The 26,760-nt window shown below is 38.5% G+C and overlaps 2 protein-coding genes and 1 non-coding gene across 4 annotated transcripts in view; 1 reads left to right on the forward strand and 2 right to left on the reverse strand.

Annotated features, from left to right (window-relative positions):
• LOC121736645 (interaptin-like) overlaps nucleotides 1–26,760 on the forward strand; it is a 60,136-nt gene that overhangs the window by 23,834 nt on the left and 9,542 nt on the right. For both annotated transcript variants that reach the window (XM_042127971.1, XM_042127970.1), the window contains exons 2-12: nucleotides 17,940–18,020; nucleotides 18,781–18,952; nucleotides 19,460–19,579; nucleotides 20,001–20,108; nucleotides 20,362–20,491; nucleotides 21,059–21,247; nucleotides 21,828–22,031; nucleotides 22,386–22,540; nucleotides 23,424–23,486; nucleotides 25,557–25,683; nucleotides 26,582–26,710. In XM_042127971.1, the coding sequence (XP_041983905.1) occupies nucleotides 17,981–18,020; nucleotides 18,781–18,952; nucleotides 19,460–19,579; nucleotides 20,001–20,108; nucleotides 20,362–20,491; nucleotides 21,059–21,247; nucleotides 21,828–22,031; nucleotides 22,386–22,540; nucleotides 23,424–23,486; nucleotides 25,557–25,683; nucleotides 26,582–26,710 (1,437 nt within the window). In that variant the 5' untranslated portion in view covers nucleotides 17,940–17,980. The remainder of the gene's footprint in view (nucleotides 1–17,939; nucleotides 18,021–18,780; nucleotides 18,953–19,459; nucleotides 19,580–20,000; nucleotides 20,109–20,361; nucleotides 20,492–21,058; nucleotides 21,248–21,827; nucleotides 22,032–22,385; nucleotides 22,541–23,423; nucleotides 23,487–25,556; nucleotides 25,684–26,581; nucleotides 26,711–26,760) is intronic.
• LOC121736647 lies at nucleotides 11,415–16,439 on the reverse strand. The gene is made up of 3 exons (XM_042127974.1): nucleotides 16,048–16,439; nucleotides 14,336–15,212; nucleotides 11,415–12,524 (listed from the first exon to the last, which is right to left on the reverse strand). Exons 1-2 carry the CDS (start codon nucleotides 16,208–16,210, stop codon nucleotides 14,350–14,352), a joined length of 1,026 nt encoding a protein of 341 aa, XP_041983908.1. The 5' UTR covers nucleotides 16,211–16,439; the 3' UTR covers nucleotides 11,415–12,524; nucleotides 14,336–14,349.
• Trnar-ccu lies at nucleotides 23,553–23,625 on the reverse strand. Its single transcript has one exon. It is a non-coding gene; the product is annotated as a tRNA-Arg (tRNA).

The following is a 26,760-nucleotide window of genomic DNA, read 5'->3' on the forward strand; positions in this document are numbered from 1 at the left end:
TATTAATATACGTAAATAAAATTGCATTAGAGCAATAAAATATTACAGAATTAACAATAATCAAACAACACGAAGTAAATAAAACTATTAAGAAACTAAAGGTCTTCGCATGTTAACAAAGAAAACGAAAGAAACAATCAATGTTACATGTAAAAATAGGAGAATATAACAAGACAAAAATAGTCGTCATTTATTCGAAGGCATTTTACCGAGGGTGGAACCTTTTGGTGGGCGTGGGAGCTGACATTCTTGAAATTCACGAAGTAGAAAAACTTTCAGGGGAAAAGATCATACAAACATTGTATTTAATTTTAAAGCAGTTTAGTTATTTTTTAGTAGGAGTTTACTTGTTCAATAAGGTTTTTAATTGGTAGCCAATGAAAAGCGCTAGTAAATTCATAAACACCAGTGGAAAAGCCTCAGAAACCGGAAAAGGATAATTTTATTGAAAGAAAATGGGAATTGTTTTTGCTTGACACTAAACACTGAAGCTACCAATTTTTTACGTCTGCTTTTTGCCTGCTTTATTCTGTAGGGTCTTCAGTGCCAATATCATTAAATTTAATGGTTCTAAGAGTGACTAAACCCGTATTATTTTTAAATTTTTACATAATGCCGTAGAGATTCCTTCCAACCCAACTAATAGCAACCCCATCGAATTCAATACCCATCGGAGCTAGGTCGTTAGTTATTTAAATATTTGAACAATAAAGATAATGATGACAAGTGAAGGTTGTGTTCCGGCAAACGTCACCTGGTCATAAAGAGTGACCGTGGCTCGTGGTTATATAATATTGGCCGGTTGACGCATATATGCCCATATTTTGTTACTCCATTGTCAGATGCCCAATAAAAGTTGAGGACACAAGGTTTTAAGCTGTAGCCTTCCGGCTTGATATCTAGATGTTTAGCTTAGAAAGAGATACATCGTCTTGCCACAAAAGATATTAGCATATCATAATCGCCTTAAACTGAAAAACCGTCTCCTATGACCGTAGAGGAAATATTATGAATTATAGCTTTGGTCAGTTGGTCTCCTTTGCGAGACCTTTTGGCGCTTTACAGTAGAATAGTGTAGGTAGGTAGTAAAACATAGATTAATGCTAGAAAAAAATTACCGGTGTCCATCCGCAGTACGCAGGAATGACACGATACAAGTAGGTTAATTTAATAAGCAGACCTTGGCACACATTAGGTCAAACTAAGCGCCACTATTTATAAATGCAGCAAAGAAATGTAACTGTGCTGCATCGAGCATTCCGTTCGATGTTTTTCTTTTTATCTTTAGTGGGTAAAAGCGAAGAAATCATTTGTAAAGGTATGAATTCAAAAGATGATACAGAGAAATAATTCTAAAAAAATAGTTTTTTGAGTCTCCTACTAGATTCCTAGAATGAAGATTCATTGGTATAAGAATGTTACAAAAATCACGATGAAAGCATTTTATGTAAAAGAATGCTAAGAATTTTATCACTTTATTAATGCGTTAGTAATGTTGAATAAAACAGTCAAACAACTCTTCATGTTGCGTAGGTCTTGCAGGAGACGCACAAAACCTACCTACATGGGCGTAACGAGAGGGGGGCGGGGGGGGGGGGGGGGGGGGGGGCAGCTGCCCCCCCCCTGGATCATGTTGACGTTCCTACTAAGTATATTATCTAGTACTTTTATCTATAAAAAAAAAATTAAGAACGAATTTTTGCCATTTGTTTGCAATACAATATTTTTACATTTTTTATTCTTTATAAACACCTAGCTTATGAAAAATCTGATTTGCCCCCCCTGGCCCAGAACCTGGGTGATTTCCCCCCCCCCCCCCCTGGCACCAGAACCTGGGTAATTTGCCCCCCCTGGCCCAGAACCTGGATACGCCCATGCCTACCTACCATGTTACCTAGTAGAAACCAGTATAGTAGCCATCAGGAGTCTATACGAAAATTGACATGATAACCTACATTCTATAGTTCCAAGGTCAAACAATAGTAACGCTATAGATAGAATCGATAAAATTGTGCGTAATACTGATTTAATAAGAGATTACGTAAAACGCCAGTCAATTAACATAGTGAGATCATCAGCAGGTACAATGGTAGTACTGTAAACAGTTTAGCGTGAGCATGACATAAGTGGTAAGTTGCCTGTTCATTCAGGACTTCAGGGAAAGGGATGGGTTGGAAAGCCCATGGAAGTGGAGGTTGAAATCCCGATTTTGTATATTTCCTGAATTTATAGGGAACTATATTTGCGCTAACGTTCGTTTATCGCGCAGAAATCGTACAATTTTCGGGATAAAAACGTCCTATGTCCTTTCCCGGGACTCAAAGTGTATCTATACTAAATTTCAGCAAAATCGGTTCAGTGGTTTTCTTTTGAAGGTTGCGTCTCAATTACGGAGGTGGGTATAAGAAGCAGCAAAATAGGAGATACCTTCAGGTGGTAAAATTAAATAAAAAGATCGTTTAAATAGAAAGAGTCGTTTTTGAACATGTTTATTATATATATTACAAGCTGTTACCCGCGACTTCGTCCGCGTCAACAAAATGTAAAATACATAGGTAAAAAATAAAAAAAGTAAAAAAATATCCTTCTCCTTTTTGGAAGTCGGTTAAAAAGTAGCCTAAGTTACTCCTTATTACATCAGCTATCTGCCAATAAAAGTCCCGTCAAAATCGGTCCAGCCATTTCGGAGATTAGCCGGAACAAATAGACAGACATACAGACAGACAAAAATTCTAAAAATTGTTATTTTGGTGTAAGTACCGTCTAAATATTCATAAGCATGTAGAAAAAACGGTTATTTTAATATTACAAACAGACACTCCAATTTTATTGATATGTATAGAGTATGTATAGATAGTACCCAAAAACAGAAATAGTTCCTTGCCACCACAAATTTTAAAAAAAACATAGGAGATTGTTTTTTTTTAAGATTTTTGAAATGCTTAGGAATGAAGCAATATGTACATTCGCAGTAGGTGAACTAGTGGTGACCTTGTAGAAGTCATTTCCTTTAATTACAACTACCGGTGAGTCAGCTGCTTATTTTTATTGAGATCATATTTTATTTGAGATACCTACGCGTTGCCTTTTTTAGTAAATCGACGTTGATTAAGATTGCGTCTTCCGTTTGATGAGACTAATCTTCGAATGTTACCTGATGTCTAGAGTCTAGACATAGTAAAAGGACCGCTCCTTTTACTATGGTCTAGGCATCTCTACAATTTGTAACGCTTTCAAGTTAGATTCTTTACCCATTTTCAAAATTCAATTAATCGTCAAAGACTCTTGTTACTAAAATACGTTAAGATTTTAAATAATGTGGTCTCAGATCAATACTCAGAACTCTTTAAGTTGTGTTCTTATTCCAAGGAACATCTTATTTATGTTGTTTTTCTAATTAGCAATTCCAATAATGTCCCGAATTATCCTTTGACCTCCCATCACGTCGGAACAATCGACCAAGTGACGTTAGATATCGCAAAGTTGCTAATCTTCACTGTTGCCATAAAAATGTTCTCAATGTTGGGAACGATTTTCGGTAACTGCTCGGTATTGGTCGACGAATGAGTCAAAGTTACTAAAAGGTTTGACCTTAAACAATATTGCCTCAGCAAATATCACTGGATTATGACTCGAATTCATACGATACGATATCGTGTTGGACACGATTTGGTGGATTTCAAGATCCTGGTGCTGTCGTTGCTTTTTTATGCATCTTTTTATTACAGTATAGTGAGACCATGAGACACTCCTAGTTCTGGTATGTACAAGACAGTATAATAATATTATAATATCTCATAGAATCTCCAAGACAAAACTGATGTCAAGTGAGTTCCCCTTTACGGCATGCCTTGCGTCGCGAAGTAAATTGTCACGTTGCGATATCGCATCGTCGGGGAATTTGTGTCGTATCATGTGTGTTAGCTCGGACCGCGCGTATAAAACTTCGTGAAGGGCCTTGTGCTGCCATATTAGCGCGATCTAATAAAACGCGCCGAGATTCGGCCACCGGCTTCTTTTAATAGCCGATTTATTGAAAGAATGTTTGGTAAATGTCTTTATTTATATCTCACGAAGGTTTGTTTGAGAATGCTGAGTTGATTTCTGTTGCGTATTTTGTTTTAACAGTGTCTGTCGTCATACCATGCTGTGAAATCTTATGTCTGTTATTTTAAACAATGGTAGAGTCATCTTCTATCTCCGCTTATCTGCAATTTGCAAGTTCCATTGCAGATACATTACTACGTGTATTACTATTAATACATTAACATTAGATCTACGAATACTACCGGCAAACATTTTTATAGGCTGACGGTGTATCTACTTTATTGAGTCGATTTATATCAAACTCAGGGCCTGACATAGCCCGACCGAGTTAAATCGTTCCACCATCTGCCTATGAATGAATTTCTCTGATAGAACGGTACATAATATAATCACATACACGTGCCTATATTTGCACGTTCAGGTGCATGTACAGTTTAATACCTATTGCACCGTCAAGGGCGACAGTGTTTACTCGCTTGTCTGTGACGCTGACAATCATCTGACATGTGTTTCTGTAAACTTGCTGTAAACAATCATCATCACCCACATAACGATTATGATGGTGATTATGAGTTCGTAGTAAACCTAGACTAGATGACGCCCGCTCCGTTGCGCCAAAATTCGTATATCGCTCGGGAACCGTACATTTTCCGGGATAAAAAGTATCCTATGCCCTTTCCCGGGACTCAAAGTATCTCCACTCCAAATTTCAGCAAAATCGGTTCAGCGGTTTGGGCGTGAAGAGTTAACAGACAGACAGACAGACTTTTGCATTTATAATATTATGTTATAAGTATTAGTATGGACTGCTCGTATCAATAAGGAGCTCTGAGATTCATAGGTATGCTACATTTTTACCCGACTGCCAGGAGGGTTATTTCATTTAAGACCATAGATTCTGGATTATCTCATAATTTTCTAGTCTCTTTCTGATTTTAATTTTAGATTATGTTTATACATAATCTAACAGACTTATGTCTGATAGACTTATTTTCGTTTTGGTGTAACGCAAGTGGGGGCAATAAATATGTCATTCCAATTTTGTTGATGGAATCCAGAAGAATTTACGCAACTTTTCCACGTTTAGTTCTTTTTAGTTTGAAATGAGAACTAAAACAAGTTTTATAACATTTATGATTGTATGTAGTTAACTACCGTAATGTTTTATGTGGGTGTCTTGGAAAGCCTTGTATATTTATATCAGACTGTCATAGGTACATAGAAAAAAGGCTGCAATGTCTGGAGTCCTTCCAGGTATTAGTGCATTTAACCAAAGCGTATTTTTAGTGTTCAACTATAGAACTTAAATCCCGCTGTAGACATGCCAATGTATTGAGCCAGCCCATTAGGCCAACGTTTGAAATTTGTTTTGTGAGGCCTACTCGCCCATAAGTTGGAGGCGACATTCCACACGCTATACGTTGGGCCCAATGTGCTGGCTCAATGGCCAATGCATTGGCCCAATGTGTACATCGCGCTTTAGAGTTCATACTGCAGAGCGAATTAACCCACTACAAATGCATGCGGTTATATTTATGTAAGTATTGTCAATGAACTCAAGGGGACTACTATCGCGCTATTTGGGTTAAAGGATGCATTAATTGCGTGACATTCGCGTTTTATCTAACGTCGTAAATTAACACAACGAACGAAATTGCCGTATGAATGGCCCTGTCGAATTCCTCAATTGAGAGGTCGGGTCAGGAATTGGGACTAGATTGATGTCATAATGTTGTTAGAGGTTGTTTTAAATTGAACTTACATATGATGAAAATTATTGCTCATTTTATAATTAGCTAAGTTAGGCTCATTATCTACTTGTTCAAATATACGTAAATTATTGCTAGAGGGAAATCTGAACCTTGCGTACACAGTAACTGTCAGTTCAATCTACCTTTTCATTTATTTACAATGTTGACAGATCAATAACGCTACCTTTATACGTACGATGTTACACATCCATTGGAACTTGCATTTGCAACGTAAACAGAAAAGTTTACGTTGGTTACAAACTATCCTACTGACTGCGCCAATTAGTGCAGGAAGAAAACATTAGTGCAGCGTCTATTTAGGAGCGGTGATGTCGAGCACACCTACACCCTCGTGAGGACGACCTCAAGTTGCACCGTGTAATGGGCCCATGACGTGATTGTTACTATATTTATAGGACTTTCTGAAAGTGTTTGAATCAAATAGATGATAAAGTTACGATAAAATATTCAACAATCTAGATTTTTTTTGCCCTAGAATTTAAATAACTTTGGTTATTCACTCTTCATATTTTTACTCTACAAACCTCTGCAGTGTAATTATTGAATTCGTCGTCAACAATCCGCATCTAGAACAAAAGAACATTAAATCTTAAGGCGACTCTACAGTGTTTAAAACAATCGTACATACAGTCATTAAAATAAATCGATTTTTAACAATAGTACACACTACACAGTGTGTCTTCTCTTATGCAACAAGCGTAACGGATCTATCTATAATATGTACGTTAAATTAGGATAATATAAGTGAACGAGCTTTTGCCCGCGGCTTCACTCGCGTTAAGAAGTATTATTATATACAAAATTTCATCCCCTATTTGAACCCCTTGGGGTTGGAATTTATCAAAATCCTTTCTTAGCGGATGCCTACGTCATAACATCTACCTGCATGCCAAATTTCAGCCCGATCCGTCCAGCGGTTTGTGCTGTGCGTTGATAGATCACTATGTCAATCAATCAGTCACCTTTGAGTTTTATATAATAAAAATATAGAATATAGATAAAGGTATAGAATATAGATATATTAGATATAGATTATAAGCGTATTATGTGCATCTCTACATAATTTAAACCTCGTCGCACCTGCCCTAAACAGAATATTTTATTAATTCTCCCTAACCGTAATTATTTCCCAAAAAATATGTAATTTATAATGCATGCAGATGTTAAAATGTATAAATATAAACCACTCGTGAGTCGTGACTTGACGGATTTTGGTGAAATTACGTTTGGTCGAAGTTTAGGCTCAGCTCAGCTGAAATAGTCGTTATGATAATCATAACGACTATTTCATCTCAAAAAGTGCAGTGTTTTTCGTGGGATTCTGTATTCAAATGATGTTTAATTTTCCACTCCTGATTGATAAAACGGTCACGTCAGTACTTAAGTAATTGCGAATAGAACATTGTGATTCTAACCGCTGCCCTCACTCGTGGCTGGCCATCATCCACCTTATGTAATCATAATGATATCATCGATGATTTACTGTAAAACTATAACCGTTGATTTGTTGCATTGTTTTCAAGCTAGAGCAGACAGCACTACTGACTACATTAGCATAGAAAGTAAACTAAAAGCTTTTTTTGATGTTTGACAACGTTTCTGTCATAATATATTCTGATATGACGTGTGCAACATTTCGGATTTTGGTCGGATTATTAACTGTGTGTGCAAGTAACGCCCTCTGCTCTGACCTCTGCGTAATGTTCCCTATTGCTGAGCGATATCAAAGCATTAACTACATTCTACAAGCTAAGCCTGTAACTTTATGAACTGTTAGTTCTAAAGGTTTAAGGTTAAAAGGCGTAAGCGTAAATTCGAATTTGAACACGGTTCGAACTTTTAACCTACTTTAACAGAATTCCGAAATGGAGACTTTAGAAGGTATTCTTTTAAGAATATGATGCAACAAAATGCTGTCCTAATTTTTTAAATAAAAACTAGGTAAGGTAGCTCCAATTTCCTTATTAAATGTAACAGCCTGATTTATAGCCTATTAATGGAATTCTAATGGTTTTATCAATCACCAATATTAGCTGAAAGCTGGGCGTTTTCACCATTTTATGGTGCAGTCCCGATGACGTCACGGTCCGTGATCTGGCACCATTACCACCACCGCCTTGACGAATTAGGTCGGTGTTACGTGGCGCTATTTCCGTAATGCCGGATAAAATGTTGCTGAAACGTAATTTACGGTCTTTGTTTGGGTGTGCCGTGTCATCCCACTTCTGATATAGACGCCATTGCATTTTAGTGTATCTGAAAATATAATAATAGATGTTGGTATGACTCAATTTCTAATCAGATTATAATGATTTCAGTTTGATTTTGAAAGTATTTAATTATTCATATTATGTTGTTTATTTACTCGAGGCTCCGCCCGTGTGAATAAACTATACGCATATATACGAAACGAAACCTCTTCAATTCTAAACTTCATCAAATACCGTTCGCTATTTCGTGTAAAAAATGCAACAATCACACATGCAAGCCTTTATAATTTGATTGAGATATTATATTGTGTTACATGATACATTAGTAGTGGGTAAACAAAGTAAACTATTATGATTTGAACTGACATTCCTCATGTAATCCCATACTTTTGTACAGCCCAAGCACAAACATTTAACAGCAAACATTTGTATCGTTATCGAATGAAAATATTTTCAGACCTTTCATAATTTTAATACGATTTTCATTCAATAACTTTGCGATTACTATGTTTTCAATATTGTTTCTGCCTGGACTAAAATAATAGATTATGCAACTATTATGTAGAGAACATGATGAACAAGCTCAAGCAATTATTATGAGCCTGTAGAGTGTAGAAGCATCTTCGTCTATAATTTCCCATCATCGACGACTATTGTACTATCAGAGAAGTTGATTCCTATGTAAATCGGGGACCTAACCTAAGTATGTAGTTTGGTTGCGTTACGTCAAACCCGGCTGACAGATCACAATTAACATTGAATTGACATATTCGACCAAATAACGTTGGTCTGTCAATTGCATAGGAATCAACTTCCTCGATGGTACATCCTATAAATTCGCAATCGAAGACGTGAGTGGTAGAACCACATAACTAACATTTTACTACATAAGAAAAAAAAATCTGCTATAATTGGAACAAACCTTGTAAGTTATCTACTCTATCATCTGGCTAGACATAACATCCACAATTAATTTTAATTTATAAACATTCCGGCCCTAAAGCCTCAATTTAAGCAAAAAACGGTATTTTTTTTAACTGTTACTTGGTTTTTCCACTTATGTCTTCATCGTTATCATGAACGTGAATAGGAACCTTAAGACTCAATTAAATGAAACGAATTCATTAATCAAAATTGACAGGTCGCTACTTACCGTATGTCGCAAGGCACGCGACAATAATTGGTGTCGTAGGTGGCAACAAATGGTGACTTACCCGGCCAGAGGTCAGCCATTTTGACATACTCGAGTATGATAACGAAACGAATTTTAATAGAGTTGCCTCTTAAAATTCGTTTCGTTATCATACTCTAGTCGGATTTTAAATAGGGTTGCTACTTCAGCTGGTAGAATTTGTGATGCTCCTCATTCCACGCATGAGCCCCGACCTTGTATGAATTATAATGATTAATAAATATATCCCACTGAACAGTACATTTTTCCGCGGCTGTCCTATGTCCTGTACTTTGATAAACAGTTGTAAAATCGCTGAAATTGTAGATAAATATTCTATAAAGTGGTGTCTTTATATCATGTAAAAAGGAATGCTCAATGTTCACCCATATTATCTTTTTAATTACGCCATTGTTATGTGTACAAATGACTCCTTTTGGCAAAAAAGTACATTTTTTTATTACATGCAAAGACATACATTGTGCCACGAGAGCCGCTCGTGCGTAAACATATTATTACTCATAAGATGAACATAATATGATAGTATGTTTTATCATTGTATGACATAATATTTGAAATGCATTATGTCGACGAGTACGTTTATTTAGGCCAAATAACATCTTTTTATAATAGACAGGACAAGGAAGTAGACCAAAGAATCGAGAAGGCGTGGAAAAGTTTTTGGTCGATGAAAGAACTTATGAAAGGAGACCTTCCACTCTGCCTAAAACGTAAACTTGTCGACATGAGCATCCTGCCCATCCTAACCTACGGTGCTCAGTCTTGGTCTTTGACCGAACAACAGAAGTCCCGGCTCGGAGTTTGTCAAAGAGCCATGGAGCGCAGCATTATAGGTGCCAAAAGAACGGATCGTATCCGAAACGCTACTCTGCGCTCCAAAACGAAGCTAATGGACGTGGGCAGAAAAGCGGCTAGTTTAAAGTGGAGCTGGGCAGGGCACGTCGCTCGCATGCACCCGGACAGATGGGCACGTCTAGTTACGGAGTGGCTACCGAACGGTCGGCGAAACAGGGGCAGACCCAAGAAAAGGTGGCGCGATGAACTAGACGCTGCTGATAAAGAGTGGCAAAATTTAGCAAAGGATAAAGACATGTGGAAGGAGAGAGGGGAGGCCTTTGCCCAGCAGTGGGACACCATCGGCTATTAATAATGACATAATATATATCGGGTAGATATAAATAAATAATAAAATTCATGTAAGTAGTAAGGATTATAGTCATTTTAAATGTCATGTTATGGCACATTTTCAAAACTAGAATCAGCAACCCAACATTATTTGAGAATAGAAAATTGCCTATGTAATACTTACTCTTTTTTTTATATACTTAAAGGTAATCAGGGTAAGTTCGGACACAGGATAAGTCCGGATAATTCAACTTATCACTAAATTAGTCGTGTTTTCTTTTGCCTGGCGCTACGGGCAAAAACGCAATAGGTACAGCACTGCAACTGCAAACTGTGGTACTGTTCCGTAACTGTAGTTTAATTAAGCGTTAACTTGAACTATCCGGACTTACCCTGTGTCCGAACTTACCCTTATTAAAATACAATTTTCCACTTTAACAAAATTAGAGTGGAAAAGTGAATAAAATGAATTTCCACCATGAACCAACTGCAGTACAATTCATGACATTACCTTATTACATTGTCTTATTTAATCCGGATCATCTTTTAATTATAAATATGCAAAAATAAACCTAGACAGCTTCCTAAAATATAATTAAGAATTAAACGAACTTACCTGGTGAAGTTCGATTCTAATTATACGAGTATCACGAACCGAAGATGATTACAGATTTACAAGCAGCAGTACGTAGTATGGTGCTGTCCTCGTCACATCTTCAAAGACATTAAAAAAAAAAAAAACTCGCCGAACAGGTCATGTTGCTGTCTCACTCTTACCCCTACCCGATATCGTTATATCTCCTTCATCGACATTATTTTAGAGCTGTTTGAAATCCAAATTTTCTAATTATTTCGGGAAATGTATCTTGTAGGGTTGGGTGGGGAGTATGTAATCATCTTCGGTTCGTGATACTCGTATAATTAGAATCGAACTTCACCAGGTAAGTTCGTTTAATTCTTAATTATACTTCGTATCCCTCCCGAAGATGATTACAGATTTACAAGCAGATGTTGAGAGATAGAAAATTTGGATTGCAACTCAAGTGAAAAAAGAAAAAACACCTTTATTCTATTTTTATGTAAAGGTTTTAATAAACATGTGGCAATATTAACAAAAAAATACTTATTAGTACCTTAACAAAAACATAACAAAAAGTACTTATTAAACCTTTAAGAAAATAAAGAATTTGCAAAATCATTTCCAGAGGATACAGTAATTTCTCTATTATAATATTTGGTAAAGACATTAGAATTTTCCGTCCAACCCGCGGCCCTACGCACCGCCTGCAGGCTGACACCAGCACGGCGCGCGGCAGACGTAGCCGCGTGCCGCGTGCTGTGCGCGCCGAACATTGTCACATCTACTCCACTTTTCTGGAGTGTGTTTTTCACCCAATGTGACAATGTCTGTGACCCTACTTTTTTATGCGGCTTTCGAAAGCTTATGAAAAGAGCGTCCGATTCATTATTACGGAGACTGCGGGTTTTTTCTAAATATACCTTTAATGCAAGGGCGGGGCAAATTTTTGGGTTTTCGTTTATATAAGGCAACCTAATCAGGGGTTGATAGGAACCGGGTCTGGACGTTTTTATTAATTCACTTATTTTAATAATTATAACATCGCTATTTAACAAAATATTATTAATTTTTATAAGGCTCAAAGTTTGCATTCTCTGAGCAGATGCAATCGCGATTAAAGTAACAGTTTTATAAGACAAATCACTTAAATTTATATTATCATAAGGATAATAGTTACTTAAATAATTTAATACAATACTGGGGTCCCATGTCGAATCATATTTAGGCGTGGGAGGATTTAGTCTAAACGATCCTTTTAATAGTCTATTAATATAATCATGAGACATCACTGTACTACCTAAAATTAAACAGAGAGCTGATCTGGTGGTATTAAGTACACTATAACTAGCGCCCGCGTTATACCTTTCGGTCAAAAAAATTAACACTTCAGAAATATTAGCTTCCCAGAAATTATAATTATTCTGTTGGCAAAATACCCACCAGGCTTTTAATGAAGAACTGTACTGCTTAATTGTTTTTTCAGCAAGTGAAGCCATAAGTAAATCCAAAGATTGACCTGGTACTCCACTTTTCATCATCGACTGCCTGATAAGATCGCTGCCACCAGGGTAATGCTCTTGTGAAGTGGATGGACTTCTCTGAAAGGAGAGTACAAAAGGTTTCGTTTAGGTTGAAAATACAATTCTTCCGATACGAGGAGTCTACGATACAAAGGATACCATGGTTGGGCCGGCCAGTACGGTATCACTACTATGCCCTCGGCTTTGTCTCTTATTATTTTACGTAATACTTTTGTAATAAGGCAAAAGGGAGGAAAAGCATAAAAATAAATTTCACACCAACTAAAAGTAAAAGCATCTATAATTTCAGATTCAGGGTCAATTTTCCACGAAGCATACCTCTCACATTTATGATTTTGTATGCTCGCGAAGAGATCAAACTGTGGGATACCAAATTTATTTGTAATCGCAGTAAATGCATAGTCTGCGAGTTCCCACTCGGTGTCTATAGACAATTTACGCGATGCACGATCTGCTTCAACATTATCTGCGGATTTTATGTAAGACGCGAATATAAAAATATTACGAGCTTCGCACCACTGCCAAATTTCTCGTGCAAGTTCATTTAGGTGAACGTATTGTATGCCTCCCATTTTATTAATGAAGGCTATGGCTGTGGTGTTATCGATCCGGAGAAGAATATCGCAATCTTTTAAATGAGAGGCAAATATTTTTAACCCGTAAAAAGCTGCTTTCAGCTCCAAAAAGTTAATGTGTCGTAAAAGATCTGATGCATTCCAATTGCCAGCCGCAGTTTCATTTTTACAAGCGACTCCCCAGCCTGTACTAGAAGCGTCGCTATAGATTTCTAAGACATAGTCGTTATTTTGAATAGGTGAAAAACTATTATTAATATTATCTCTCCACCATCTAAAATCTGGGGCGAGATAACCTTTTAAACTCATTTGTTTGTTATAATTTTCTGTGTAATCTAATGCTAAAAACTTTTCTCGTTCAAAAAGTTTAGTATAAATCCAACCATAACGAACAGCCGGACACGCTGACGTAAGCAAGCCAATGAACTCTGCAAGTTGTCTAATAGTACATCTTTTTATAGTTAAAAAATGATTGGTAGCTTCAATAATTCGTTTTTTCTTCTCTCCAGGCAAACTAATTATCATATTTGTAGTATCAAAAATATATCCAAGAAATTTACAAACTTTTTTAGGGTTAATTTGACTTTTCTCCCAGTTAATTAGGAAACCTAAGTATTGTAACATTTCCCTGGTTGCAGCGATATTTTTTACACATTCTTTGTATGTGGCGCCTATACATAAGAAGTCATCAAGATAATTAACTGATAGATGGCCGACAGAACGTAAATATTGCAATACAGGTTTTAATAATTTTGTAAACATAAAGGGCGCAGTGCATAAACCAAATGGAAGGACATTAAATTCAAAAATTTGCGAGTTCCATTGAAAGCGTAATTTTTTACGGTCTTCAATATTTACAGGAATTAAAAAGTAAGCGTCTTTTAAATCTAGGGTTGCCATATAGTAATCATTATTTAATAGTTTGATTGCTGTACGGTAATCCTCCATTTTAAAATGTTCTACATCGATAAATTTATTTAAGCTTTTCAAGTTTAAAATAAAACGATTATCCCCATTAGGTTTAGGAATTGTAAATATAGGTGATAAATACTGGCCTTCACAAGGACTGCAAGGAGAAACATAACCTGAATCAAGAAGCTTATTTAAACATTCTTGAATTTTTTCCCCTTCTAATAAAGAATAAGACTTATTTCTCGGTAGAAAATCCTGTATAGGTTCCTCTTTAAAAGGAATTTGATAACCTCTAATCCACGACAATATAATAGGGTCGTCTGTTATCGTACACCATTGGTTATAAAAATATTGTAGCCTGCCAGCGACAATAGTGTTTACCTCGGGTTCTGACGTCAACGTCTCTTCGAGCGATACCGCGGCAGGTTTTTGGGCTTCTTGGAGCTCTGGTCGCGCGCCGAGTGCTGTCTCCAGGTGGTCTGGGGCGCTCGCGGCTCGGCGGCCGCCCGCGGCGCTCCCCTCCCGTTTAAAGCCCCACGCCGGGCTGCGGTAGACGGACCTGCCTGAGGCGTGCTTGAAATTCTGGCTGCAGGACGAGCCGTCGTAACTTGGGAACGCATTTCAATGCCTGATTTTGAAATTGCTTTTGAGGATTTTAGTTGTTCAGCCAATTCACACCCAAACAAAAAATCATCAATTTTAGTATTCTTTATCACATCTTTTGTTTGTTTATTCAAGGTATTCATGGCAGCGAACCGTCTCGATTGCGACTCTTTGAAGTAATAATCGCAGAACAACTTAGCTGCATCACTCAATGGCTTTATCAATCCATTGACATCAGCTGTTTTACTAAGTACTAAATTTAGGGCTTTTCCCAGCGCTGCTAGGCCACTGCCTAACTGATTTTGCTTACTTTGGCTGTACATATCTTTTTTGTTATTCATCTCCGTAAGCGCAGCCTTTATTTCAAGATTAAGTTTAGGCGCTTTTAAATATGTACAATTTTCTGGTACCAAATATGTTTTTAATAATTCAGACCTATTCTCTTTAGAGAGGCCATTTAATAAAATATGCTTCCACCTAGGAGCAATATCCTTGTGTAAGTTATCTCCAAAGGATTTTACTGATGTTGGATCTTCTCCTAATATTTCCAAAATATCTTGTTCTAGGTCAAGGTTCTCCGTGTCAGTAATATTTGCATCAATGTTTCCTTCTATATCGTCGGCCTCGCATGATTCCTCTTGTAAAGGCATTTCAACTAAAACAGAATGCAAATAAAAACATATTATAAATCGTACGCTGAAGCAAGTTGCTATGAACATGAAGTCCACTAAAAGTGCATTTTATAGGGCTGTAAGCACAGTATATGTATATACGCTAATTGCACAGTTTCTACGTGTTTCTACTAATAATATAATAGTAATACAAGTAACGTAGTTATTGTATACTAATTTTTTGGTTATGTTTCTACGCTCAACACAGTTTACGTGGAGCTAACTATTCTTAAAGATCAAGAAAAAGCACCGCTCAAACATGATTTACATGGACATGCGCTCAGACACGGTTTACGTGGAGCAGCTGGTTTCTAAATAAGTATTATGTTACGCTCAGACACGGTTTACGTGGAGCAGCTGGTTTTTAAATAAGTATTATGTTACGCTCAGACACGGTTTACGTGGAGCAACATGTTTCTCGGCCTGTTTTAGTACTCAAAAAACACTCAAACATGATTTACATGGAGCAATTTGTATAAGTTTCTAAATTTGTACAGTATAATTTGTATAAGTAAGGTACTTACATATTCTGTTAAGAACATTGATCGGAACAGAAAACATTAAATTGCAAATAGAACATTCAAGTCGTCGAAACGGCGAACAAAAGAAATATTATGGTATTAATAATTATTAGCGTGTTTGTTACTACGTATTTAGCGTTTACAAGTTGGTGCATTTAAAATGGCGCAGTGGCATTTATAATGGCAGCGTGCGGCGCGGCCTGTCTGCACTCTGCGTGTTGTAGTTATTAGCTTAATAGATAACAGATAGCAGGAATAAAGCACCGCGAGTGTATTAGAACAACAAATTAATGCTTACCGGCCCAATCTTCCGTAATATCATTACGATATGTTTCACTTTCCGATGACGAGGTTGAGGGTAGGCGGCGTTTCTTTCTAACTTTATGTTCGATTTTCCTAATTTTTTTAAGGAGATCTTCGTAGTCATTCTCCTTCGATCGTGATCTTTTCCTTCCGCCCATTTTGAATTATTATAAATGATGTAATCAAAAGAACAAAATAAAGTTTACGTGTGACTCGGACTGCACCAAAAAACGTAATGTCGATGAAGGAGATATAACGATATCGGGTAGGGGTAAGAGTGAGACAGCAACATGACCTGTTCGGCGAGTTTTTTTTTTTTTTAATGTCTTTGAAGATGTGACGAGGACAGCACCATACTACGTACTGCTGCTTGTAAATCTGTAATCATCTTCGGGAGGGATACGAAGTATAATATAATATTAAAGGTCGCTGGCAAAATGTCATATTTTGTAACGAATGTCATCGGTTTTCATACAAAGTTAAATAGGTTAAAACATTCAAATGTTATTAACAAACGGCAAAAGGGCTATGTTGGCTATCAAAAGGTACAAGACTTTCTTACTTTGTATAAACTTATTTTATATTTTAATAACTAGATTAAATTACTCTTCGTGGTTCAAAAGTGTATCATTCTGCGGGATTCTATAAACTGAAGTGATACAATATTACGCCAAATGAAAAGCTGGATATGTGCTAATTTTAGTTAATACTAAAATAATTATTATAAGAGCGTTATTCATTCATAATTGAATGAATAACGCTCTTTGATTATCTCTATTTCAGAATTGGCATTCGTACTCGATACGGTGATTTAGGACGAATCTAAAATTACAGGTCAATTACTTTCAAAATTTTGCATCAGGTAGACCTAGAAAAAATCCTGCGAAACTCGAGATGATATCCTGATATATCCTGTGGCTTTTGATACCTTCTCAACCAGTATGGATATGACTTAAATTATTATAAATGCTAAAGTGTGTATGTATGTCTGTCCGTTTGTCTGTCTGTTTATCTGTTACGAGTTACCGCTTCACGCCCAAACCGATGAACCGATTTAGCTGAAATTCGGTATGAGATTCTTTATGTCCCGTTACCTTTAGGCTTTAACACAGGATTTTAGGATACTTCCTATGTAAGGAAGTATCCTATGTCCTTTCCCGGGACATAAGAGAGAGTATTTCATCTCGGAAAAATGTAGAGTTCCCGAACGAGCTTTGGCGCAGCAGAGTTGCAGGCGTCATGTAGTTACATAAATAGTTTAAACTTACAAACAGTCATTGCACTTAACTGTACCGACGAATTCAAATCATGCAGCCGAAAATCATTAGAGCGAGACAAACAATGCGCTTCATTGATATGTATAGGCCGTCTCTCTCGCACTCGTTAACAGCTGTTTCAGTATTCCTGAGGGCTCTGTTGTCCTTATATGAAGTTCCGTCTATATCTTTGAGGTCTATGTTGATCTTTATGTAGTTGACATAGGGTACTATTGGAGGCAATATGATTCTGAATGAACTGTAAATGGTGGGCGCTTTCTATTGAATTAAACTAGTTTGTCGATGCTACTTTGTTTATATTATTGTGACTTATTAGAATATTGTCTTACCACACCTTACTTATAACTTATTTATTATTAAAAAATAGAAGCGTCTATTTAGAGCTCCCTTTTGGATCTTTTTGTTGATATGCCATTATCGACCTTAAATGCTCGTACCAAAAGTATATTTACATGGCCAATGGTCGCAAAGCAATGACAAGTCATAGCTTTGCGATCAACGATGCCTCTGCGATGTACCGAGAACCGAAAGCAGTACCCGTACTAGAAATTAAATTACATCTTCCATAATATTTTACATGATTTTTAAATCTCAATTTACCTTGTTTCAGGCGGTGTAGAAGGCAAATACCGCGTGGCAGCTCCAGAGCTTATGCAAGATACGTTTATGAGTGACTCCGAAGACGAAGGCGGTAAGTCATGCAAAGTCTTGACTCTAGACTTTAGAATCTAGAGTTTCTGGGCCTAAAATCCTATCCATAAACTACGAATCATAATTATGTCAGATAGATTATTTGCATGTTTTATGTTTGTTTGTACTTTGTATAAGACGAAACAAAACTTCCCATTCAGGCACCGAACACTCGTGAATAATTATATAACCAAGGGCGTCGCCAGCCGATGGCGCAGGGGGGGGGGGGCAAGTTGACTTTACCTACTACAGTCTACAATTCATACTTTACTCACTCTCTATAAATGAGAAAATTAGGTATGAATTGTAGGTAAAGTCGCCAGGACATGAAGCTTTTCACTTGTACTACGAGCCTTACATCTATTACTAGATTTTAATATTATAGTGGTCGTTGTTTGCATTATATTTGGCAACTTTTTTAGAGTCTCTAGGGGGGGGCAGCTGCCCCTCCCTGCCCCCCCCCCTGGCGACGCCCTTGTATATAACAGGGTCATTCTGGTAAATAGAGAGATGAAAAAGACAAACACAAACTTCTTGTATTACTAGTCTTCATATTATTTGATTTCTTCATGAAGTAAGTGACTTCAAAAATGAGTGCTCTATCGCGTGGCTGACGTGTCAATACGCAGTCAAGGACGCGAAGGTTGCAGTTGTCCTCAACCACAAACTTATTCTACTCTGGATAAAAGTTGCGTCTTAGTTTGATATCACGCTACGTCTCTTTATCAATTTAACATATTTTGTATGTTCCTCGTTTCCAGGAGAAGTGGAGTGTCCGATCCAACAGCAGCAGCAGTACCGCTACATGAACAGCGAGGCGGGCACGCTGCAGCGGGCGCGGCCGCTCGACGACACAGTCGCCGACGGCCACCGCTGGCCCAGCAACAATGACAGCAAAACGCACACCATCGAGCGACAGCCGCTGGACATCGGGTAAGTGTTCTACAGTAATCAGCAATGGATGATGTATCGGGCAGAATAAACGTGGTAACTCAGTCAAATGACAGCCGCACGCATACCATCGAGCGTCAGCCTCTGGGCATAGGGTAGGTGTTCTAGAGTAACCAGCAAAATATTCCATTGATTGTCAGTCGCTTGGTATCGGGTAAATTTACTATCTTGAAACGCAATGAATCCTGTGTGAGACTGTGAGGAGGAGTAAACTTGGCTGCGCAGTAGCGATGTTACGTGAAACGAAACTGGTACCCATACTAGAAATTAAATCATATCTTCCATATTCTGAGTTCATCTATGGATAAAGGAGTTTATCGTTGAACTAAAATTGTATGTTACATAATAAGTCCTCTTGAGGCACTTGTTACAGTTTCAAGGGTCTTGGCTCTTACTCAAAAGCAGTAGACTAGACACTGCTCTAAGGTGGCTTACAACTACAAAACACTTCTAAACGACTAACTTATTACATATAATCTTTATTTACAGTTTTCTGGTGTCATTTGTGGTGGACGCTCGCGGTGGGGCCATGAAGGCGAAGCGGCGCGGCGGCGTGCGCATCATCGTGCCGCCCGCTGCGTGCGCCGCACCCACACGAGTTACGTGCCGGTTAGTAAATTGATTTTTATGAAAATTTGATTATATATTTTAGATTACATATTCTAGAATCTAGATTATATAGCGTACGATAAACGCATACTAAATTCAGAGTAATATATCAAATCAAATCTGAACTTCAATTTACCTATATTGAGCCTAATTATACATATTAAATGATTATGTTTAACAAGTGTTGATGACTCACATTTAATCGAATTTGTATTAGCGCCAAAATTATCTGACATACATTGCAAATGCATCATTGAAACAAATCTAATGGATTAGTAGCATTATTTCAGAGAAATATTATATGAATCACTGTAGTGAATGTAAATACCTATATTTATAATATTTTATGGTACCTGTACAATTTTTATTATGGCTCAGACTTAATTATTAATTAAGAAAATGTTGAATATGATTATTTCAGAGCGGCGACACGTCGAGCTCCGGCAGCGGCGCCGCCGCCCCTGATGGAGGGCGAAGCCCTGGCGTCCAGACTGTTAGAACTACAGCCACAGGGAGCAAAGTTCTTAGCGTAAGTATATATTACTTATTAAGATTAACAAGGGAATAATAAAACATGTGAATGGATTTAAATTGAAAACTTTAAAAAAGTGTAGGCAAAATGTAAAAAAGTTAATTCATAATATCTTTAAGATATTATGAATTAACTTTTTACAACTTATGAAATATTGCAATAATTGTATTTGATTTCCTTATTTACTTAACACATAATTTACGTTTATGGATAAACTATTCAGTCTCAATCTATGTTTTATCAATTCCAGGCCAGTAATAATCGAGGTGCCGATATTCACGGCGTCGTGTCCGGAACGCGAGATCGTGATCCTGCGGTCGGACACAGGCGACACGTGGCAGGACCACTACCTACACAACAACGATAATGCCATGATACAGGTGCGTACGTGTACGCAAAGAGTACGTGCGTATACGCAAATAATGCGAACGTATTCACTGCGTATGCGCAAGTCTGTGCGACGTGCGTATTTATTTATGTTTTGTGCGTATGCGCGTTATTGAAGTGGACAAAGCATCTGGAACTCGAAAATATCGATAATGCACGTAAGAGCGTTTTAGATACAATAATATGTAAATGCTAAAATAAGGTAAAACGTGCGTAAGTTAATCCATGTGACTTTTAAAACGTTCCAAACAAGATTTTCACGTTAGAGGCACGCAATTTATCTGTGTTACTCTTTATAAGTTGAATGCGTAAGTATACACAAAGATTGTGTGCGTGTATTCTATAAACTATATCTACACGCTATATATAATTAAGTGATACACATTGCATTTATTCATATTGCATAGTGCATACGCACAGAGTTTGTGTGTGTGTGAAGTTCGTGTGCGTACATTGTAAACGCATGTGTGTACCGCTTCGCAGGGGTTATTCTATATTTTAACGTATATTTAACATTTATATATTTTCCCCATAACAATAACGTATGATTATAATTTCAGGAGGTGCTAAGCCGCGAGCGTGCGGAGTTTGGCAACAGCGGGGAAGCGATCGGCGAGAACGGCGAGCGAGTGACGCGCGTTGTGACGTGCGACTTCCCCCACTACCTGGCGGTGGTGTCTCGAGTGCGGCAGGAGGTGCACGCTATTGGACCCGATGGAGGAACTGTGTCCTCCGCGCATATCCCACAGGTGCGTATATCTGTCCTTGGGCGACTGTCAGCTTCTTGACTTAACTCTACGTAGTGACGTGCAACTTCCCCCACTACCTGGCGGTGGTGTCGCGAGTGCGGGAGGAGGTGCACGCTATTGGACCCGATGGAGGAACTGTGTCCTCCGCGCATATCCCACAGGTGCGTATATCTGTCCTTGGGCGACTGCGAAAGCTTCTTGACTTGACTCTAGAGCGCGTGACGCATGTAGTGACGTGCGACTTCCCCCACTACCTGGCGGTGATGTCGCGAGTGCGGCAGGAGGTGCACGCTACTGGACCCGACGGGGGAACTGCGTCCTCCGCGCATATCCCACAGGTGCGTATATCTGTCCTTGGGCGACTGTCAGCTTGACTTGACCCTAGAGCGCATGACGCTCGTCGTGACGTGCGACTTCCCCCACTACCTGGCGGTGGTGTCGCGAGTGCGGCAGATTAGACAACATGCATATTGTATAACCATAACGTCTGAAAGTTGTGTGAACGCAATGTAAATCTATTTATTAGTAAGGGGATCAATGTTATACATTAACTAAATTAATGCTTCATTTTCTATTCCAGGTCCAAGCGCAGTTCCCCGCGCAGGCGCTGACCAAGCGCATCCGCGTGGGTCTGCAGGCGCACGGTGCGCGCGCGGAACTCGTGCGCCGTTACCTGCCGCGCCGCGCCGCCGTGTCGCCCGTCATCACGGTCGAGCCGCGCCGCCGCAAGTTCCACAGGTCCATCACGCTCACCGCGCCGCTGCCCCACCATCCCGACGACAAGGTATTGTTGCGGCTAATTTTGTTAGCTAGAACTTCGCTGGACACTTAAGCGTGTGACTAGATTGTATTGCACGAGATTGACGCTGTGAACCGCCAAAACGGGATAGAAGCGGGATGCAATGTAATTCATTTTCGTGTGACATGTGAGACAGCGAATGTTTGCTGTTTATAGCGTCGGTGTACCGCGTAACGATCTTATTAACGAACGAAGATGACAACAGTTAATCTATATCGATGCCTTGGTTTTCTATCATGGTCACTCGACACACAATGACAGCTATATGTTTAAGTTAGTTTTTAATTTTTTGATACTCAGGTGGACAGCACTTATAACATATTTACTGATAAATTCCAGGTAAACACACACGACAAGGCGTCAACCGCGAACCTGCGGCTACTGTGCTCGATAATGGGCGGGCAGGCGCGCGCCGTGTGGGAGGACGTCACCGGCTCCACGCCCCTCACGCTCGCCGGCGACTGCGCCTCCTTCACCACCACCGTGTCCGCCAGGTGAGAGAGAGAAAGAGAGGGATAGAGCGAGTTAAAGATAGCTATATAATAAATAATAGCTTCCACACCGGTTTCGGTGACGGTGGCCGGTTTCATTGAAACCAGGCCAGCTACGCAGGAGTAATTTTATAGTGCCCAAGTGTGTGCACAGTATACAAGAGCACTCTCTATTCCTTTACTCTCATAACCCAGTGGGACGGAAGACCGACACGGCTGGCGAGAGATCAGGCGCAGGACCGACTTTTTACATGCCCATTCGACGCATGGATCATCTTACTTATCAGACAATCAGGTGATCAGCCTGTATTGTCCTAACCAAACTTGGAAATAACATGTTTACAACGCGGGCATCGAACCCACGACCTCCGAGTATACTACCTCTATACCACTAGACCACGGAGGCGTTTGAATAGCTATATTATGCATATTGTATAAGTCTATGAGGTTCACTGAACTTAGTACCGACAATTCACGTCTCGTGATTTGCGTCCGTCACGTCACTGTGTACGCCAGGTGAGAGAGAAAGAGTGAGTATAAGAGAGAAAGAGAGAGATAAGTGAAGCCCAGTGAACGTAAAACTGCAGTTTTACGTTCACTGGTCCTCACTTAGAGTGATGACTGCATGACGATTGACGACTAGTCATAATATACGTGTTGGTCTATAAACTTGAAATTACAGCAACTGTCTCAAAACCTGCAGCAAGCCTGACTATCAAGTATCAGCTGCAATAAAATTATCAATTCATAACATTTATGTTATTGGAAATATTTGTAATCTTTCACATGAGATATAAGTTATATTATTAAAAAGGTATTTATTATTTTTGTAACGTTTACAATTATTGTTATCCAAGTTATATTCCCAAATTTTTTTTCATTTCAGATTTTGGTTGATGAACTGTCAAAACGTCAGCGACGCGACCAAACTGGCGACAGATTTGTACAGGTATTATATAATCAATTTAAAATAACAGCAAAAACTAAACATTTTTGAATATCCAAAAGAAAATTGTACCCCTGGTGGGACTCGAACCCACAATCCCCGGCTTAGGAGGCCGATGCCTTATCCATTAGGCCACAGGGGCTGTTGGAAGGAAGGATGAAATTAAGCATTGCTTGAAATCGTGATTTTAGGGTACTGAGTCAAATTGTGTTCGTTAGTTATGACGCCCGAGTTAAAAATTTTAATCGAAAAATGTATATTGTATAATGTATAGCATTGCTAAGTAACGTCTGATGTGTTCATGTATAAGTCTAACTTTGCTACCTAAGAAACTAATGCAACTGACTACGTACCCACCACACAGAGCACACGACATAATATTATTATATTTGGACAGTGTGACCACAATATAAGTACAGTAGCCGGTAACAAAGGTACAATACTTAGCCTTAATGTTACTTTGAATATTTTTTTCCAACTTTAACGTATGTTTGTATGAACATGGAAGTAGGCGTACGCGTAATTCGTAAGCGTAATACATGTTTGTGTGTGTGTTATAGTCAAAGTCCGATACACAGTCTCTTCGCGGAAGGACTGGTTTATCCTAGGTTTGGCCAAAGCCGTTAGGCGATCCCCGAAATACATTTCAATTTCGCCCTTTGCCTGAAGTATTTTTAGTCAAACCCAGGAGCTCCTAACTTTTCAGTCAAACGTCGAAAGTAAATTATTCTGTTTCGGTTTTGGCCTAGTCAATCCTAGAAGCGACTGCAAAACTCGGTCAAACGTTGATCTGAACATGTTTAAAGGTTCATAATGTCTCTCGCGGTGTTCGGACCGATTGTTTTGTCATTTCATGTTCGTTCATTGAGCGCACTCTCAATTGTGTACGCACGCACGCGGGCGTGTAATTGTGTAAAATTGAAGATGAGTGAATCATGAGTGTTGTTGTTACTAAAAACGTGGATAAAGAAGTTTATTAAAACAATTAACATTAACATTAATGCCTCACCATGTCAGAAAAATGATTAATTTGCCACTTTAACTACCTAAGAAATTATTAAAACAATTAACATTAAAGTTAATGCCTCACCATGCCAGAAAAATGATTAATTTTCCATTTTAATTACTTAAGAAATTATTAAAACAATAAACATCAAAATTTTAAAAATGTTATTTTTTTATACTTACCTAATCTTACAAACTAACCTCCGTATATTTCAAAGCATTTATTTATTTATTTTATACTTTATTGCACATCGTACAAAAGGCGGGCCACACGGCATTCTCTCAAAGCATCTCAAATATAAAAGTGAAAATCACGTAAGCTGACCAATCAGGTGTCAGAACTGGCAGAGTTAAGCGGTTAAGACTTGAAAGCTGCTTAAATGATAAAATGCTTCCAAATATACGAAGATAAGACACTTCATACCTATATCGGAGTTTGACTCGTCAAACCCCGATTTAATAAAATTGTGTTTTGACGTTTGCCTGACCAAATTAGTCCCTCCCAGGTTTGACGAAAATTGTTTAGTCAAAGGCCGAAAATTTACATTTGTTTGGGCTTTGACTAAGTCATTCAGTCTGACCTGAGGATTGACCAGTCCAACCTAGGAGCGCCGGAGCTTCGGAGTTTGCCTATAACATGTGCACTATTTTAGATGTAACAAAAACTGTTGTCTATTTCAATTATTTACCGACGTACTCAAATTTAATTATGATTAACCTTCAATTTAATGAAGAGTTAATAACAGCGACAGATAATAGCTATGTCCACACTGTGCACTTTCATCTTCAATTTTCGTCATCGACTTTCATATTGGCGCATTCAATAATTGAATGCGTCACGGAACGCAACGCCATTAATGTCATTTTTGAAGTTTTGGATACGGTCAGAGGGAATGCGTCGCGGGCATGCCTCACGTTCGCTGATGACTGCGCTATAACGCATGCCCTTGACGAACAGAAAAAGGCCCAGTGTGGACAAAGCTAATGAATGTCAAACTCTTATTGAATTAATCACATTTAAGTTATAAATGTTCCACTTTGAGTGCTCAAGTTAATGTTTATCTGCAGGGAGATGCTGGTGGTCCCGTTCTCTGTTCGCATCGTGGTGCTCGGCAAGCGGCTCGACGCGCTCGAGGGCCGCCTGCTAGTGCTGTATATCACAGACAGATACGCGTATGATACGTTGCTGCAACAGGTGTGTATTGTTTATACAACGTTAAGGCTGCGTTTCCACCAGAGATGTGTTGACAATTTCACACACTTCAATTGAGACGTCATGCAAATCTGTCAATTCAATACATATTTAGAAATGCAAATGCGTTGCCTTGAGGTCTGAATTGAAAATGTGTCACCCTCGAAATGAGTGAGCTCACTCATCTGAGAGCAGTGTGCCTTAGGACGCGGTGAGAGTCGGACGTGTATAATTCATTGATTACCGCGTTGTTTTTCGCTACATTTCGCTCCAGAATGCCGTCGTGTGCATTCCGACAGTGCAGTAACAACACGAGGAATACAAATAAAGCCAAATATGTAATATCACACGTAATTACTAAGATTTTATTAATACATATTTAAATTATTGTCTTCCATTTTAAGAGCAAAATCAAAGTGAAGCGTAAAATGAGCGAAAGAGAAAGTAGTATATGCTATAACTGTAAGACAAAAAGGACGACAATATTTTCTCGATTCGATTAAAGCGTAAAATGAGCGAAAGAGAATGCCACTACTATAAGACAAAAAAGGACGACAATATTTTCTCGATACACATTTTGCATGCAAAAACATTGCTACAGTTTTGACGCCATGCGTCGTATCTAAGAAATTTTGATATCGTTGGTTTCTTTCATGTTTTGGTACTTTTGGGCTATGCTTTTTATCCAACACCCGTTTTATTTTGATTAAAAGTCTTGTTACTAATTGCGTATCGAACATATTTCTGGCCAAATTAGAATCGCCGATCAAAATGTATGGAATTGACATTAGACGAGTCGAACGTCAATGTAATATTAAAAAACGCTTATGTCAATTCCATATATTTTCATCGGCGATTCTATAACGAAGCGAAAACGAAAAGATTTTGGCTCACCCCTCAGGAGCACTACTCGGAGGTGGCGCACTCGACGGCGGTGGTGTTATCTGACGGCAAGCCGGTCTACCTGGAGTTCTCCGGCAACCTCGTACCTGTCACCAAGTCGGGGACACAGCCCAACTTCACTTTTGAGGTACGTAGTAAGTCCTATCTTTACCTACTATCCTAAATATTTCATCAACC

This window comes from Aricia agestis, chromosome 19 (assembly GCF_905147365.1).
Source record: "Aricia agestis chromosome 19, ilAriAges1.1, whole genome shotgun sequence".
NCBI classification, from domain to species: Eukaryota; Metazoa; Arthropoda; class Insecta; order Lepidoptera; family Lycaenidae; genus Aricia; species Aricia agestis.

Coding starts and splice junctions, on each gene's coding strand:
- LOC121736647 (XM_042127974.1), bottom strand. CDS start 16,210: ATGGGCGGAAGGAAAAGATCACGATCGAAGGAGAATGACTACGAAGAT. Junction 15,213..16,047: donor TATTACGGAAGATTGGGCCG/GTAAGCATTAAT, acceptor ATTCTGTTTTAG/TTGAAATGCCTTTACAAGAG.